The sequence below is a fragment of the Argopecten irradians genome, chromosome 3 (assembly GCF_041381155.1).
Source record: "Argopecten irradians isolate NY chromosome 3, Ai_NY, whole genome shotgun sequence".
Taxonomy (NCBI): Eukaryota; Metazoa; Mollusca; class Bivalvia; order Pectinida; family Pectinidae; genus Argopecten; species Argopecten irradians.
The window spans coordinates 54,661,090-54,680,838 of NC_091136.1; the positions used below are offsets into that span (position 1 = coordinate 54,661,090).

A 19,749-nucleotide genomic window follows, 5' to 3' on the forward strand; every position below is an offset into this window, starting at 1 on the left:
CAAGGATGTTTGTGGCCAAATTTGGTTACAATCCATGCAGAACTCTAGGACAAGTAGCGTTTTAAAGGATTTACCTCTATTTCCCTTTTGGGCCCTGCCCCTCCTGCCCCCAGGGGGGGGGGTAAGAGCCAAAATTTATACAAGTTCTGTTCCCCCTCCCCCAAGGATGCTTGTGGCCAAATTTGGTTACATTCCATCCAGAACTCTATGACTAGTAGCGATTTGAAAGATTTATCTCTATTTCCCCTATTGGGCCCCGCCCCTCTTGCCCCTGGGGGATCAGAGCCAAAATTTATACAAGTTCTGTTCCCCTTCCCCCCAGGATGTTTGTGGCTAATTTTGGTTACAATCCATGCAGAACTCTAGGACAAGTAGCTTTTTAAAGGATTTACCTCTATTTCCCTTTTGGGCCCTGCCCCTCCTGCCCCCGGGGGGTCAGAGCCAAAATTTATACACGTTCTGTTCCCCCTCCCCCAAGGATGTTTGTGGCTAATTTTGGTTACAATCCATGCAGAACTCAAGGACAAGTAGCGTTTTAAAGGATTTACCTCTATTTCCCCTATTGGGCCCCGCCCCTCCTGCCCCCGGGGGGTCAGAGCCAAAATTTATACAAGTTCTGTTCTCCCTCCCCCAAGGATGTTTGTGGCCAAATTTGGTTACAATCCATGCAGAACTCTAGGACAAGTAGCGATTTAAAGGATTTACCTCTATTTCCCCTATTGGGCCCCGCCCCTCCTGCCCCCGGGGGATCAGAGCCAAAATTTATACAAGTTCTGTTCCCCTTCCCCCCAGGATGTTTGTGGCTAATTTTGGTTACAATCCATGCAGAACTCTAGGACAAGTAGCGTTTTAAAGGATTTACCTCTATTTCCCTTTTGGGCCCTGCCCCTCCTGCCCCGGGGGGTCAGAGCCAAAATTTATACACGTTCTGTTCCCCCTCCCCCAAGGATGTTTGTGGCCAAATTTGGTTACAATCCATGCAGAACTCTAGGACAAGTAGCGTTTTAAAGGATTTACCTCTATTTCCCTTTTGGGCCCTGCCCCTCCTGCCCCCGGGGGGGTAAGAGCCAAAATTTATACAAGTTCTGTTCCCCCTCCCCCAAGGATGCTTGTGGCCAAATTTGGTTACATTCCATCCAGAACTCTATGACTAGTAGCGATTTGAAAGATTTATCTCTATTTCCCCTATTGGGCCCCGCCCCTCTTGCCCCTGGGGGATCAGAGCCAAAATTTATACAAGTTCTGTTCCCCCTCCCCCAAGGATGCTTGTGGCCAAATTTGGTTACAATCCACGCAGAACTCTATGACAAGTAGCGATTTAAAGGAAATGTTGACGGACGGACGGACGACGGACGCCGCGCCATGACATAAGCTAAAAATTTAATATGTTTGACCCATGTGACTCTGCATGAAGATCAATGTCATTTATGTTGACATGTAAACATCAGGTCTTTGGGTACATGGTAAAGCTGTTAACAGACTTTTTAGCCTATTTAACCCATGAACTTACATGACATTTGTTACTGACTTGGGCAAACTTTGTAGCTCTTCATCTAAGCAGCTTCAATATTAGGTCTCGCATTATCTTGGTTGTTCAGAAGTTAATGCTTTTTAGAATTTATAATCCCTGTGACTTTGAATGAAGGTAATATTACAGGGAATATCACCCATATCTACACCATTTTACTGTACACTTTTACCACAGTCTTTATATCAGATCTATCTCTGCACCACCTGGTTATTGAGATGTAGAACATGTAAATTGTTTACAACACACGATGCCCGAAAAAAGGCAATTGAAATAGGTTAACCTGGTTCTTTGTTTCAACTTTCCAGCTAACTGCTGTTATTTAAATAGTGATTTCATTTCAAGTTGGTGATTTCAAATTGTCATCAAATGTTTTGAATTTAGACTTTATTGATAATACAGGATAACAGTTAATTTGCTGTAAAAAGCATTGAATTGATAGAAGGGCTCTACTATTAAAGATAGAGTGGAGATATTTTACATTTTATGGAAAAAATGATTTTCAATGGTTTTGAAAAGAAGAAATAAAATGTTTATATAGACATAATAAAATGATATATTTATTTACTAGTCAATATACAACATTTTATTAACTTTTAACAATTGACAATACAATACAGAATCACTTATCACATAATGTTGCGCTTAAAATTTCCAAAACTTCTGTCATAAAATCCAGCTGTTTCCACAGAATTATTCAGTCCCTTTCAGTGTATCACAACTTTTTTTTATCTCATGATCAGCACTAAATATCCTTTAGTCACAGAAGTGTTTTAAGGAAATTATAAATAAATGTAGGTGAAACGAAAATGGGATATGAAATAATATGTGCTCTTAATTTGGTTCTTCATTTCATTATGAAATCGGAAATATCTTTTGATCTTCCTTTTATGTTAATACTCCCAGAAATAACAGTACGTTTTCATTGAATTTCGAATTCCACATCCTCCAATCTTTACTCCTTTTCATTGATCAAACTGGTTTTTGTTTTTTAGAAGGTAGGCAGCAAGGTATTCAATTGGGTTAGGTGGCCTGTAAATCAAAATGAAAATAATTAAATTCTTAAACTCTTGACATTGTTTTTATTTGTGTTTTTAAGGACATTTGTGACTGTCCTCAATATGTAATTTTCTTTGTTCTTTTTATATCTTTTCCATTTAAAACAAGAGCAAAAAAAAGGACACGGGATCCGATGGACCAAAAACAACCCCACTATATGTAAAATTTCAAAACTCTATTTAACATTTTAGTCTGACGGATACCGATATCCAAGGTCTCCAAAACAATATTTGGCTTTTAGAAAAAATGTTCCGTCAGTGGTTTAAAAAGCTGGAAAACTCAGCTAAAATTAACAATTTAAAATATTTTGGCTGATTTGCACAGTTTGCACAAGCAATGGGCGCATGCATCAAACAGCACCATATTTGCAAATGAGAATCTCCATTAGATTTTGTTTGTCAAATGCAGCCAAAGGTAAAACTATTTGTATAAATAATAACTATCAATTATGCTCTATCAACAGTAGTATTGTTAAACTTAGTTCTTACCGTTCTTTTGCTAAAACAGACATTCCACTTAATAATATAGGGACAACTGTTTGGTCAAGGTATGCTCTTGTGGGTAAGGATTGTAGATCTACACGAGGTCTCTTTGCTGACATGTCGAGATCTTTTTCACTGGTGATGATTTTCTGAAAGTGAGATTGTTTGAATGACACATATATCAAAAACAAACACTTATCTAATGTCTATTTCAAACTTTTTTATGCATGCAAGACATTCACATTCAATTTACTTTGGAAATGCATTTAAATGTTAAAATCAAGGATATTACTACTGAATTTGTTATTGATTAACAGCAATTTGGTGGTTATATTTGTCCATCTTGAAAATATGTACCAATTTACCAGGTAAGCATGGTGAAAATGCATTGCCCAACTTGATAGTTCAAAGGACTATGAATGGTTTGGGTTGTTACTGCCGTGCTAGCTCAACTGAGCATGATGCGTATATATAAACCCCTACCGCTCTGCCGCTGACTCGATATATTGAATCAGTGTAGCCTGTTATTTATAGACTCGAGTACTGTCGCCAAATCTGCAGGTAAAACGCGGCAGCTCTGTCTACATAAGCTGTACCATCACTTCTACGGGTTACACTTAAAAAATTTCTATAAACACAATAGTAATTGTTACAAATATAGTAAAAACTTGTGTAACTTACAATCCAGTGTACTTTGCACATGTATTTTTTCTAGGGCTGAAATTGCTGAAAAAAATCTACTATCGGTATATTTTGGGCATTCATAAATTTGGGGGAAAAGATGTCCAGGTAACCACTAAATCGATGTTATAAAGGTGGTAATTTCAATGCAAAACATTCACAAAAAATGCTTGACAACTTGCACAAAGAAGTGTTGTATTTAGAAGAAATAGCATAATATAGTTGCATTTTGTTTGTTTTCTTTTATTGGCCACCGTAACTGAAACAGTGAAATATCTTTCAGAACATGTCAAAAACATTGGCGGTCCGCCATACTCTGTACACATGTCAATGGAGATATTACATATGAGAAGTTATCAGAACTATTTGAAAAATATTATAATCTAGTTACTTGAAATTGCCAAAAGTGAGATTGTTTGAATGACACAAAAAGTTATTTAGTGGGTTTGAGATCATTAGCAAACTTTAAAGAGCAATTCGATATATTTGAATGCAGTGTAGAAGTGTTATTTATAGACACGAGTACTTTCGCACAAAATTCTGTAGGTTAATCCGCTGGCAGCTCTGGTCTACATCAGCTTGTACCATCACTTCTACGGTTACACTTAAAAATTTTCTCATAAACCAGTAAGTGTTACAAATAAAGTATTTATTCTTTGAATGTTTATTTTCTAGGGCTGAAAATTGCTGCTATCAGGGTTAATTTTGGGCATTATAAATTTGGCGGAAAAAGATTGAACACTAAATCAGGTAATTTTCATGCATTAACATTCACAAAAACTATGCTTGAACACCTTCAAAAAGAGAGTGTTGTATTTAGTACAGATATAGCCAGTTGCATTTTGGTTTTTTTCTCTTTATTGGCCCACCGTAACTGAAACAGTGAAATATCTTTCAGAACACATGTTCAAAAACATTGAGCAGTCCGCCGTACTCTGTACACATGTCAAAGGGGGGGGTGAGATATTACATATGAGAAGTTATCAGAACTATTTTGAAAAAATATATATAAAATATCTAGTTTACTTGAAAATTGCCACAAAAAGTTATATAGTGGAGTTTGGAGATCATTAGCAAACTTTTAAAAGAGCAATCAGAGAGCAGAGATCACTTTGTAAGTGCACTCACTACGATACCAGATCTTAGTAGGTAAACCAGATCCAAACTGAATGGCTATATACTTATTATAAACGTAAGGTTTAAAAAATGACCACTTACCTTGTGTGCTTGTATAGTTGTTGCAGAAATAAAACTGCAAACCACTTATTGAAAATCCCCCCCCCCTAAAACATAAGTCAGTTTTAGACCTCATCTTTAAAATCCCTCCTGTGTTTAGACTTTTTGAACACGGCCTGCAGCCAGGACATGGAACAGTATGGCGGTTCCCTACTTAATGAGCATTGCTAGATCTATAAGGAGTTTCATGTGCAACTTTACTTGAAATATGAAGATTTGTTAAAATATTGAAAATAAAGACATACTAGTCAAGTGAATGTTGATGTAATTTGAAGAATATTTGCTTTGTTTTTTAAGTAGATACAGACGTATTGTTGATGATACATATATATATTAGTTAAGCTAACTAGACATTCATTCACAGAGCTTTGACTTCAACAAAGCCGGAATTATCTGTCTCAAAAACACATCGATGTTATTTCTGTCCATGCTTGCTGATAACTTGACCGAATCATCTGAAAATGTGATAGTTTTTTGGTTAAGAAAATGTAGACCACATAGGTACTTTCAGTTTGCGTTCAGCTAGATGAGAGGCCCGAGCGTTAGCATCCAGTACCAATTTAACTGAGGCTTTGACGACAGTACTCGAGTCTATAAATAACACGGCTACAGTACACTCATTCAATACATCGACTACAAGTCAGCGCACCAGAGCGGTAGGGGTTTATATACACGCATCGTTCTCTGTTTGGGGTACATACATGCCATATTTTTCTAGGGGTGGAAAGGGAGATTGATAACCATTTTGAGGGATTTTGGTCTCAAAAGAGGGAGGGTATACGCGCGACATATATGGAATAAATTTAAATATCTGCTTTTTTATGATGAAATTCTGCATTCATATTGAATTTTACAAAAATAAAGGAATGTGTGGTTTTGCAAAAGTAGTCACATCCCTATATACACCCAGTTCTGGTAGCAGTTTTATTGTTCGAAATATTAGACTGGGCTTTTTTAATAATCTCTGACAACGAACGGATAATTAACTTAGATAAAGTTCTTAAAGTGAATAGTCGGGCAAAGAAAAACCAGTCTAAATGCGTTTCATTGGCCTTCCAAAAGTTCTCACATATTAATATGACGGCTAAGTTCTGCTTATTTTCCCAGTTCTGACCCATTAAAAGTAAAGAAAAGTTGAAAGCGAGGCTGCGTGGAAATGTAACCACGGACATAGTGGAGCCGGGGAGGACGTTTTAGGAATTTCCATACTTTAAATTAATTTCTTCGTACGCAGACCAGGATTTTGACGAGAGATTTTATTTTTCCATTTTCATAAGAAATTATACTGGATACATTCACACCATTTTTACCGACTTTAACCATCCTTGCCCGACTGTTCACTTTAAATTTACAAGCATTAAATTAAAAAAAAAACAGAATCGTTACTGCAGTATTCAAAATGTAATTTAATCTGAGAGAGAAAAACAGTAAATTTCTTTTTAATTTTATTTTATTTAATTCAGTTACTACTGATAAATCTTTATTATTAATATATTTTTTTTCTAAAAATAAATTCACACAGAAATTCTAAAAAAAAATAATACTTTTTCCATTTTTAAAAACATGGTTATTAGGAAATCCGGAAATTCTATAAAATCCATATCATCTATTACAATTACCCAAAATGGCGGCCATTACGATTGCAAAGTTTGTGACATCCATCAAATACAGATTGGCCTATTTAACATTAAAAACGTGAGTAAATCATTCACAGTTGTAAGCAGTATTTGTTTTGTTCTACTGTTCACTAGCTGTAGTCATAAAATTTATTGAAAGGCCAGCTGATTGTTTTCTAGGCGGCCGAATCGGCTTCTTGACTTCAGTTTACGTAATACACAGACATGAGTGAAAGTGACACAACAAGTCAAGGTGGGAAATAGCCCAAGGCTGCTAATTAGGGCCACTTGGGTGTTGGTCAGGGGTCAGGGAGTGGTTACTCTCGTGCTAAGAAATTAACCTAGCATGTACACAAATGTGGCAACGAAAATAAAACGGAGGAGTTTATAGAAATCGGGAATTTAGACTCTCCTGCCGGGAGACAATAAAAGGCTTTTTAAAATACGGGAGTTTTGTCTCACGCCGGGAGGTATGGCATGTATGGGGGTAGCACTGCAGTAATTATTGGCCCCCAAATCCATTAATTTTTACAACTAAGTGGTATAGTATCAGTAATTCAGCTGTTGTAATTAAAATATGTAGTACATCCCCTGTGTATTTAAAGCTGGTAGTTTTCCTTGTTACCATGGTATTCATCCAAAATAATACATCAAATTCGGTTAAATTTTAAAAATTTTGCTTTTTTTCCTTCTGTAAGGAACAATAGAGAGCAATCTCGAACAAACTAAGCATTTAGCCGAGAATATGCAGGTACTTTAAATGCATCTATAAGAGAAATGTAAAAAATGTACTGGATTGTGTATCAGATGGACTTCAAGAACAATCTGAAGAAAAGCAAATTGAATAGCTCACCATCATAATAATCATGATTGAGGTGGGTAGAAAATTGCATTGGTCAAATTATAGCATAGATACTTAGAAATTGTTTCTATGTTATAGTAATAGTAAATACAAGTATAAATATAAACCCATTGAACCTTTTCAGTCCCATTCAACCTTATAATTCCAAACAACAGTTCATTGGACAATGCAAGCTGATAATATGCCACTGATGTTTTCTGAATGCTGATTTTAAATGTTGAAGCCCTTTGATATAAATTCAAACAGACTTTTCTGATCATAAAAGTGGCAATTGTCAATCTCATCATTAAAGTTTGTAAGGAACTGACACAAATTGCCAGACTATATGTCATACTTTACTTGAACATTCTCGGGAACTTCCGATGGGGTTGGTGTAGATGTTTGTTCCATAAACTGCCTCTCCTGTCACTGAACCACCTATATTTGCTTGATCTGAAATGAGTAAAGAAATTAAATTTAGCTATAGAAAACAAAAACAAGACTTTCAGATGAAGCAGGTATATCTACATCTCTTTGAGAATGAGTAAATGAAATAAAAAGTTAGAAACTAATTTGTAGATTCCCAAGAAATATTATTTAGAAGGTTTTTCATAATTTACAATCTGATTCTCTATACTATAAAGCTCTATTTGCAAGTGAAAACTCAAGGTATTGTCATTATTTCAAAATGAGTTTGATCCATAGCAGAGGCAGTGATTTTGTTTATGTAACATCCTGCACTATATACATTGGTGCCCATGTACGAACTCATGAATATTACTCTGCAATTCTCGCAAAGGAATGGTTGCAAGTCCTGTTACCCCTAGAAACTGGCGAAAAAAATAAGAAAAAAAGAAATAAGACAAGAGATCCCGGAGGGATCTTGGAGCCCATCAAAGAATTATCTACATCTGACAATGGAAAGAGGGATCTTTTCTGTGCTTTTCAAACTTTTACTACATACTACATATGAAATTTGAGAAAGATCCTTTTGAGTACTTTATGAATTATATAGCGGTAACAAAAACTCCATCTATCAAAATCCAAGATGGTGGCCTGTCACCTGACCGATCGGTCCCAAAATGCAATTTGCACAACTGGACCTCTAGGGGAACATGCAAATGAAATTTGAGACAAATCCCTTCAGTGCTTTCTGAGAAATAGCGGTAAACAAACTTCAATTGTCGAAATCCAAGATGGCATCCTGTCGGCCATCTTGTTCCCTGATCGGTTCCAAAATGCAATATACACAGCTAGGGACCTAGGGGAACCTGCACATGAAATTTGAGACAAATCCCTTCTGTACATTCTTAGAAATAGCGTTAACAAACTTCAATTGTGAAAATCCAAGATGGTGCCCTGTCAGCCATCTTGTTGACCGATCGGGCCCAAAATGCAATATGCACAACTAGGATATGGACCATGGACTAAAGGCGATTTGAATAGCCCACAATATGATGATGGTGGGCTAAAAACTGATACAACATAGCTTGTGTTAATAGGCCAAGGAAGTACAGCTAGTGTATACAGTTTTGTAGTACGATGGTTACTGGCATCGCAGGTGTACTTGTATGATCACATGCAAATTTCCAGACAATTTTGTGTCAAAATCAGCATGGTAGTGTTTCTATGATTACTTTGTTGACGTGATTTAAGTGGTAATCACAAATGTGATGGCGAGAATGGGTAATTGGCTAGAACTGGTCACATACCAGCACTTGATGACTAGTACATTAGCGGAGGTGAATCTAACTGCTGGTGTTGTTACTCGCTAAGTGGAGCCCACTGGAATAAGCTACCCGGTGTCTTTCTGAGTTACCGAGGTAAATAGGCATGTATTGAGTCTGTGACATGTCATTATCAATTGTAGGGTTATAATCTGTATTTATGAAATTGAAATGCCATTTCAGTTTCTAGTGTATATGAACGGATACGTTGAATAATTCCGATTGTGAAAATGTCATTTTGCTAAAAACATTCTCGATCTTGTCAAGTTCAACAACGATAGGCATGACGTATAGAATTATCTAGAATCAGTGTTAACACTGATGTAAACACCCGGCGCGCCAAATGCCAAATCTTTCTTGTTTACAAATCGCCAGTTTTGTTCGATCCATGCACACCTCTGGTTTTATGTTAATTCGTTAATCAAAATACATATTCGATTACAATAGTATTGTCATTGATGTCGATAAGGTTAGAAAATGAAAAGATATTATGAACTTTCGACCGCAGCTGAACCCGAAAATGCTCACCATCCGCCATTTTGGTCACCAATAGCAATTCACGTATTTTCTCGCGATATAACAAATGTCTTTATTAATAATAAAACCGATCAAATAAAATATCCGCCGCAATCCGTGTGCGCGTTTGTGTGTGGATATTTGAAAATGAGAAAAAAACCCACTGTTCTTTTAAAACGTTTTCATATTCATTTAAGCATTGAAGTCACTATTTTTTAATTTCATCGGAGTATGAAAGAAATTTTTGCAACTGTGTGAATCCGCGTGAATGTCGGGTTTCCGCGCCATTCTCGGATTTTTTTTTCATCGTGGAATGATAATATGAATAGGCCAATCAGAAAGCCAGAAACGAAGAGAAAATTAATTATTCACGTTTGCATTCAATTTAATAATTTTTATCATGATTTTTTCCAATACCGATAGATTTTTTTTAAAATGTGAAACCACACCAAAATCTCCTATACAAACTTAACCAATACGACATCAAAGGAAATCGATCTACATTAGTGGCTCTCAACCTTCCTGACACAGCGTCAGATGAGAGTAACCCTTGAAGAAAAAAATCTCCCGAGAAGCCTCAGTAGATTCAGGAGTCTCTCAGGGAACAGGACTCGGACCGCTATTGTTTCTCTGTCACATCAATAGTACGACTCTTTGTAGATGACTGTCTCGTATACCGAGAATAAAAAAAAATACCAAGACCATCAATTATTACAGGATGACCTACACAATTTGGAACAATCGGCAAACAATTGGGGAAAGAAAATTAAAGGCCCCACTACCTTGTTCCGGAGCAAAAAATTTAATAATGTTTCCTAAAAATATTAGATAACCAAGAAAAAATCAATATCGATGCCGTAAAGAATAGGTTTCTTAAACATTGAAGTCTTTGCAGAGATATTCCTGCTTAATTTTGGTTATAAAAAGTTTGGTTTTCATTTCTCTGATTTGCCTGTTGGCACAAGAGTGATTAATCAACTTGTACCGCGCGAGGGCTTAATTAGGACGACGGTCGGGGGAAACATAAGAACGACCGCGCTGTTATGAAAAATTAACATTTTAATTTATGTAAATTAAATATGTTCAGAAGGTGAAGATAAAGTGTAGTATTAACGGTTAAGTTTGATAACATTTGTGCGGGACTCTATAAAAATTATCCATCTCGTTTTTACATTTCCATTTTAAAAATTAAAGCCGTTTCGGAAAGGTAGTGGGCTTTAACGCAAAAAAAAAAAAAAAAAAAAAAAAAGTGCTATATTATGAACATAAAAGGAAAAAGTCACAAATTCTACACCTTTAAAAGACATATCCTGGAGCAAGTAAGAAACCAATCCATGCATATGCCTATCTTGGTCTTACAGTTTCGGACGATTTGAAATGGGACACTCATATTACAAAAATTGCAAAAAAAAAGCTAGCTCAACATTAGGCTTTTAAAACGGAACCTGAAACACAGCCCAGCATATATTTCACTGGTGCGCTCCATTCTTGAGTAATAATGAGTTGCAATAATTTGGGATCCTTATATAAAAAAAGACATTGTCAAACTTAAAAGAATACAAAGACTAGCAGCCAGATTAATTTCCAACGGTTACAAAACCAGGTCACAAGAATGCCAGAGGATTTGAAACTACCATCACTTCAGATCAGACGTGAACAAGAGAGAGTGACCTTCCTGTATAAAGTGGTGGAGGGCCCGGGGGATGCTACCATCAATACCCCCATATGAGTACTTAACAAATCAACGACCAAAAACAAACATCAAAGCTTAGTATTACGATAATCACATCACCACAAATATTGTTGAAAAAAATGTCACCAGAAATTCAAAACCCCTCACGGTACCGACACTCAACTGTGAGTAATACAGGAATTCCTTCTTTGTGCGTACAGTCATTGACTGGAACCACTTAGAGGAGAGGTAGTATATGTGCCTCAACATTGGAGCCTTTTAAGCATGCCCTGTAAGACTCTCTCTCTACCGTTGTATTAAAATAAATGTTCAGCTTTATAATTGCTTTACGACATTATTACGTCATACTAAGTCGTTATTACGAACATAATATTTTTTTTTCAATGTGACCCTAACAGGCCATCCGGAGCGACCGAGGGCAGTGGCGTAAAAAGATGAAACGTAATGGGGGGACGGGGGGTGCAATGGTCCTCAATATTTTGTAAACCTCCCGAAGTCGTGAGATTTTGGATGTTTTGGGGTTCGGGAGTCTCCCCCGGGAAAAATATTACAATTTATTGTATTTAGAATGATTGAGATGAGTTTCACGATGTATTTTGACTGATTTTGCGAGCGCCGAAGACGCGAGATTTTGATGTTTGGGGGGTCCGGGGGTCTCCTTCGGAAAAAATATTAATAGTAAGAATTGCTGAAAGGAATTTTACAACATATTTTTATGATTTTAAAGCGTTCATAACACGGTAAGTTTTCGTTTTAAAGTTACCTGCATTTAGAAATGATAATTGTTAAATTCGTCATACCATTATGCAACCCTGCTCGATCTGAACATACCGGATTCACACCATCGGCATATTGTTGTGTAACTCAAAATGATAACGAATTTATTGTCTTGCTAAGACATATAAACAAATTCATCTTTTAAGAGACATTTTTTTTTGAAAAAGTATAATCCCTCGGTGGAAATTTTTAGTCTAATTTGTGTGTATTGAATTTTCATTATTAAAGGTTTGGACATTGTACTTGCTTGAACTTTTTTAAAATGAAGTACGGAAAATGTGTAGGAGGACTTTTTTCTTTCAAATGTACATTTTTAGAACATTTCACTCGGCGAAAATGGGGGGGGGGGGGGGGCCAAAAAGACATGTTTGCCCCCCCCCCCCGTCCTAGGACGGGGAGAGAGGCAATTGCCCCCACTGCCCCACCCCTGCTTCCCACGCCCCTGGATGAGAGATAACATCATATTATGTGTAATGCTCGATGTCGTTCAGGTTGCCTAACAGGATTCCGCACAATCTAGACCATATTTGATATTGCGCCCTAGTCTTGAACTGTAAAAGAAAGAAAAAACGGACCGTTTGACCGTCATTCCGTCGACGTCCGCCCTTCTGTTCGTTAGCAATTGCTGTTAGGCTGTTATTGCTATTTCTCAGAAAGTACTGAATGAATATGTCCCAAATTATATGCACATGGTTCCCTAGAACCCTAGTGACTAGCGACTAACCGGCAGCTATCATGGATTTAATAGCTCTGGGAAATGTTTATTGCCACTATTTCCCATAAAGCACTGATTGGTCAGAAAACAAAACAGTCGATAGGCGGCAATCCAAATACAACATGGCGAACAATGACCATATTGAATTTGACAACGGAAGTGTGTAGATATAATGTATAGTGTTTGTGAATATGTGTATACATATATATTTCATGAATATTTTTAAGAAAGGGGGATAGAAAAGAAAAAAGCAGGAGAAACATCCTTCTTTCCATTGACTGACAGATAATTCTATAATGGGTGCTATCTCGGATCTCTTGGTTATTTTCTTGAAATAATATAAAATGTATCTAAACATTCGCTTCTAGATAATAAGATTTAACTCACATGTACATATTATAAAACAGTTTCATCCTAAATTTACAAAATAATGCATTTCAAAAGCTTCTATGGTGTTCTATTGTTGTAAATATGTTTTTTAATGATAATCGACATCGGCTGTATTATACAATTTAGAGATAAGAAAATCAAGAGAATTCAATAAGATTCAGGTAGGTAAACAATCGACCGATTTATTTATGATATTTCTATATCATATCAGCAGATATACCAGCGATGTCTTTGAAGTCAACCATTGCTATTGATTTGCAGGATGTTTTCACACCCTCCTCGGCAATTTCTCCGGTATCTCCAATAACATCGGATTAATGCAGGATAAAGCTTTTTATCTGCAAAGTCACAAAAGAAACAACATTTTGCTGTCTTTTAATCACTGAACCAAACGTTGTTGTCAACTTAATTGTATAATGCTGTTTTCATCACTGTATTTTATATAGAGAACAAAAAAACGGGTCGGTGAATTGAGGGAGAAAATCGTTAGGTAATATCGAGAATAGGAAGTTCTTGTCAGCAGACGGTCAATAAATGGCGCAAAGCTAAAGGCTTGTCATCAGAAATCGTACGGAAATAAAAATACCAGGGTGTGATGTCACCCGATTTCATAGGAAAATCAAATGGTGTTCTGAGACTCCAAAGTAACGAAGTCGAATAGGCGAGGCGAGCTAATAATTATTGGTTGAGGAAATATTTATCATGGAGGCTCGTTTCCTTGTTGGCGTTATGATCCGTGTAGCAACGGTATATGGTGAGTCACATTAGCTTGTAATAAGATATAGATAAAATATCCACACAAATTGACTAAATTTTATAGATGATTAAAATAAAGGTTTTTTCTTTTAAATTGAAAGCGTTTTCGAGTTTGCTGAAACAAAATAAAAATTCAACCAGAGAATTTTGTTGAGATTAAAAAAAAAACGTTCATCGATAGCTTGCACTATTTATAAAAGTTCATATTTTAACCAGTGTTCAATAGTTTATATGCTATTCGAAATGACACGGAAATAATTTATTGCATGAAATAATTATCAAACTTCACATGTATTAATTAAGTCTAAAAACAACAGCTAAGTTCTCGTTTAGGTTGATTTTAGAATTATTATTTCTTATTCAAATTGCTTTTATAAAAAGGCTAAAAACGTACTTAATTTTTGTTATGAAACTAACGGACGCATAGCAAAAATCGCGAGCTCAGTCAAACTGATGGCACTTTAGTTAAATTTTTTACCTGGAAGGTAAAACTTATTGTGTTTTACAAATTTCGGTTTAAATTCTTTGTGCTGTCTTCTCGCTATCTGACAACCCAGAAAAACTAGAATCTTGAAACTTTGTTGTCAAGCTGGTAGCCCTAATCTTCATTATATCGACTTACTGATAACCGTTCAAATATATCACACTTTTAGCCATTTAACAATAAATATTGTCATAATAATGGAAACTACTTGTAAGTTTCATCAATAGATTATGGCTACTAGATACACTACATGACGTTTCAAGAGCTTTATGGCTACAATTCAGAGATTCATATCCTGAATACCAGAACATCTTACAACACCAATGGTTTCCTGTGCAATACTATGTAACAGTCATTTTGCTGCTTTGTCGCGTGGCGTAATGATATTCAACTGCTGCCGATAAATATAAATGTTTTTTTGCTGTTTCCCATGGCAAATACAGTAGTGTACCTATCTTCAAACTACGCTTCATACACACAAGATTGCAATTTGGAATTTGATTTGATGTTTTGCTCTTTTAGTCATGTGGTTCATCAATGAACATCATACAAATGAATAAATAGTTTACTCTGATTTCTTTCCGGGTCTTATTATTGTTCCAATTGATTTAGCTGTTTAGGCCTCCGTCTGAGCAAGTCAACAGCGTCGTTGAAGTAACAAAAGAAATCTGTCATTACAGCTGTACCCACTGTCCCCCAGACGTCCATCACTGAGTTCACATTTCTCAGTAACCCACTCTCTTGGAATGACGCCGTCATCGTCTGCGAAGCGAATGGCGGGAAGCTAGCAAACGTAGAAAACGAAGTCAAGGAAGCCTCAATGGTCAGCTCAGTCAATCACTTGATCAGCCGGAGCCTTTTGTAAGTAACTATCAGGGTGTTGATTTTCTGACCAGTGCTAAGGACTAAATACTTATACAGACTAGCTCTATAACCTACAAAAATTAAACCTGTAATAAGTTTGACAAAATATAAAAGGAAAGTTGAATCAAGAATCAGTTTCTATTCAGATACCGGTTACCTGGTACACTATGATTTCAGTTAAATCTGTTTTTATTGGACACAGCACTTATTGAACCTGATTCCACTTATGTCAATAATGATATACAGAAATCATGATTGACAAGCGGAACCTGTAAGGTACAGGTCGTTGTTCAAGCGGGATGATATTGGATTTCTTAATCTGTCATTAGAATGGGATGAATGTCATATGATGTGACAAGAACATCCGACACATATCACGAATTCGGCTATTCAAAGATTAAAGAATGTTTTGAAATATAAAATTACAAGGCTAGGCAATCAAATTCTTCCATGTCGTTTCTAGCCGATTGTGCTTTAAACGGTGCCAAGAAATACCACTGGAATCCCATATCAGTGTCGACCAGCCCAATTTCCGCTATCACCAGTGCAGAAACATGTCTGCGTTCGAAAGCATTAACATTGGAATCTAAGACCATGACACTTTTATATCATTCACATTCAATAATAGGCGCATTGCTATTATGTTCGAACATTATATTGCGTGTCTAGTAAATAGTTCAATAGCAACTGCGTTTTGCCCCATTGTCATGATATTCATTTTTACGCAACAATATACACTTTACTTACTGTCACCGCAATGATAAATTCGTGCATGAATAATATTTTCTTGTCATTAGCAGCCACGATTTGTGGTTGTCAAAGACCATTTCGACCTTTCATGGTTTGAAGAATCGTGCACCAGTTCATGATCTTGATTCGGTGTCCGGCCAAATTTCAATGTATTGAATGTCTTAAATAAAGCACAATTCACAGTTCAGAGGACAGGTATCAATTTTGATTCACCACCAAGGGTACATGTGGTCATACACATGGCACTCTTGACGTGAAAAAGAAATCAGGACTCTCATTTCAATGTTTTCTGGTGCATGACTTTACAGTTTCATCGCGAGGGGTTTACATTTTTTGTAGGAACACAAAGCTGCTATGGATAGGACTTCACAGAGACGATGACATCACTAGTGACTACGTTTGGAGTGACTGTGCTAACCTGACGTCATGGCAATCCTGGAATGAAACAAACATCCAAAACACCACTGACCACATGTGTGTCTCCCTAGACACGGACGTCAAATGGCATCCGACCAACTGTTCGGAACTCCTGCCAGCTTTGTGTGAATCCTACCGACCATGTAAGTTAATGATACATGCGTTTGACTAGGAACTTGTGGTATCTCACATGTTAGTTTAGAGACGTGACAGAATAGTTCATCTTTTTGTTTTCTTTATTTCACCTTATGCCTTAATCACCAATAGATGAAGGACTGTAAACTGAAAGTACACTGTAGGTCATTTTAGTATTTACCAGAAATCCAGATATTAACCATCTTTTATTTGCGTTAAGGTGATTTCAACACTTTTCATACTTATGTAGTATGGTATTACATTTGTTGTTACACAAACAAATCTCTGGTTGTTTCTCATTATCACAGGCGGGTGTGATATGGATACAGGGATAGCCTGTGCGGATATGAGCAAAACTCAGAGTACCATAGTGACAGTGTCCAGCGTTGGTACATGTCTGACGCAGTGTATGTACCACATTAACGGGGGAGACGAATGCTGGGCCATCACCTACCTCACTAACAACGGAACGTGCTTCCTCCATGAACGTCTCGCATATTCAAATATCTGTCTTCCGGACTCAGTATTCTACACAAAGAACTGCTTCACATGTAAGGTGCCATTCAGTTCAATAAAAACCATAGGCACTGATGACAGTGAATGGTCTTGAGTAAACAATAGGGCAGGAAAGACTTTTAGACTGAAAAAATTCCATCCTATATCAATGTCTTCAACATTTCTTTTGTTAGATTGTCAAAGTGAAGTTTACATACGATGTTAAATATGATTTGTATCTTAAGAATTATTTAGTATATTTTCTGTATATCTATATTTTTCAGTGACCTTCCCTGGTACCGACTTTGTGAATCCAGTAATTGTTCCTGACGTTTCCTCTGTGCCGAATAACAACTGTTCTGGTGATGTTAGTGTTGACGTCACACCCATTCCTTGTCAGTATGACTACGATACGCTGACGTCACCTATCTTAAGTGTTACAGTCCATACCACAAGTTCTGTGTCCGTCTCCTCAACCGCCAGTCCATCAACGGACAAGTGTGTCTGTTACAGGGAGAAGAACACCACTCTAGGAGACCGACTGGAGTGGCTGAAAGCTGAAACCCGTGTGGACAAGCGCACAACGTCGCAACACAAACGACGGAAGAGTAGTGCCACCGACTACAGACTGAGTGCGTGTGGCATCGGAGCTGCTGGCATCGTCATACTTATACTTGTTGTTGGTGGAATCATCCTGCTCGACTTCGGTAGACTCAGACTTGACTTCAGTAGAGGAGGCAAAAATGTGGCGTTCTGTGTGTCTAAAACCAAGCGCTACATCGAATCTCGGCAAAATGTCCAACAGTAACAGAACTTCAGATCTGGCATCAGGAAGAATCACAAATACTGTTCACGTTTCCTTAGGACGATCCAAGCGTATAAATTTTCTGCCGGGAAAATGTAATACGTGTAGTCGGGTGCAGGAACACATGTGTCATGTATGGTTGCTATGCTCGATTTATAAATGTTACTGAAATTTAGAGAAACTCAGTGAAATGGGTCAACTCTGTTGGAAACATTGTAGGAATGACAATTAAAATCAATGTAATTCGTCGGTGGTCGACAATAGTGTTGTGTATCAAAAGTGGGCGTCTGTCGACGGCATCATTTTATTGTCCTCAAAACAGTTTCAATGGTGTCTTTGAAAAAGTCACCTGATGTCGACGTTGGTCATTATAATGAAGCTTACGTGAAATACATCTATAATGATGATGATTGTATTAGGTGGTCCATGTATGTATTTGTGACAATGGCTTACGTCCAACATATACATAATTGAAATTAGGGATACTTTGGCGAAGTGTTTCATTCCTGCAACATGCTTCACTTGTAAGACTACTGTTAACCTTGAAAGTAATCAGGTATAGTCGTAATAAAGTGGGTGTTTTTGATATGGTATGTACAATCTAATTCAGCTATACATATATGTACGTTATCGTGAAATGACTCGGTGACAAAGAGTAAGCTGTAAGAAGGACGTCACTCTTGTAGGATGCTGTCAGATCTTCCACATGTTTGTAGCGGAGTAGGGTGAAGGGTCTGTTTCACATTTAGACTGTGATCGGTGGCATTGTTTGATAACTTTGGTTGTCGGTGCATTAGTGACGCCATTCGCTTAATGTTTTGTGAAACTTTTTGTGAAACGTTTTGTGATACGTTTCAATAAATGAGAAATTGACAAATTGCTCTTAGTATTTCAAGCTGTCTTCAAAAATTGAAGTTGCTTGATATGACGCCAAGGTAATCTTAACATTGTCTACACTATACTATTGATTTGGCGCTCACCACTTAATCTTTGAAAACCACATTTTGTGACAACAACCACATGTAATTCGTTATTGTCGTAAACCAATAAAAAGAAAAGACTCGCCTAAACTCGCCTATTGAAGATATGAAGCTTATGGAATCGCCCTGGTGGCGTCGGTGTTTGTGTTTGTCTTTTTAAGGCCCAACACATAGCCTGGATATAGGCAGTCATTTTAGGGTTAAAACATGGGACTTTGGAATTTCAAGGGGCTCAGTGGACAAAAATGTACTCGCTTGCTAAAATTCACTTATAAAAAGTTCTTGTTTGCAACCCCTTGCCAATACCCCACGTATTATAACTCTATCGAAACGCCATGGGTTGACTATATAATATAGTATATACTTACTTGAGTCTTACTTAGTTGATACTGAACGCATGCCTTTAGGCCTCTGTATTCAGATCCAGATCCTCAATGTATGTAAGTGTAATTATATTGTCACTTCCAGTTGGTATGTTGTGATTATTGTTTGTGTTGGTGATGAAGCTTCTGTCTTTGAGCTGCCAGCGTTTATCCAGCCTATTCATAACGAGTTCCATTAATTACCATATATATGATTTTGTAGTAAAAACACTAATTATCACGTAAATTTGCCTGAACACCAAAATATGGCAAAGACCGTAAATCTGCAAGACAAAAATCTTGATTTTTGGAAAATGCTTTATTCGATTGTCATAAGATTTTGCCAGTAAATCAATCAGAACAGTGATGATTTTCAGCAATAAAATTGAAATAGAATGTTTATTTTATTTCATTATCTTATTGAAAATTATGTAAACCCC

General features: G+C 36.9%; 2 protein-coding genes across 2 annotated transcripts; one reads left to right on the forward strand and one right to left on the reverse strand.

The window, feature by feature from the left end:
• Nucleotides 1-2,060: 2,060 nt before the first annotated feature.
• LOC138319742 (protein dpy-30 homolog) lies at nt 2,061-9,708 on the reverse strand. The gene is given in 5 exon segments (XM_069262876.1): nt 2,061-2,560; nt 3,076-3,218; nt 7,804-7,854; nt 7,856-7,896; nt 9,699-9,708. Coding segments are annotated over 5 exon segments (312 nt in total). The 3' UTR covers nt 2,061-2,493.
• Nucleotides 9,709-16,998: 7,290 nt separating this feature from the next.
• LOC138320090 (uncharacterized) lies at nt 16,999-18,776 on the forward strand. The gene is made up of 2 exons (XM_069263165.1): nt 16,999-17,218; nt 17,447-18,776. Exons 1-2 carry the CDS (start codon nt 17,014-17,016, stop codon nt 17,968-17,970), a joined length of 729 nt encoding a protein of 242 aa, XP_069119266.1. The 5' UTR covers nt 16,999-17,013; the 3' UTR covers nt 17,971-18,776.
• The last annotated feature ends 973 nt before the right edge of the window (nt 18,777-19,749 follow it).

Excerpts from the sequence above, each read along its gene's own strand:
- LOC138320090 (XM_069263165.1), top strand. The coding sequence starts at position 17,014 with ATGAGCAAAACTCAGAGTACCATAGTGACAGTGTCCAGCGTTGGTACA. Across the intron at positions 17,219-17,446 it reads CACAAAGAACTGCTTCACAT|TGACCTTCCCTGGTACCGAC; the intron begins GTAAGGTGCCAT and ends TATATTTTTCAG.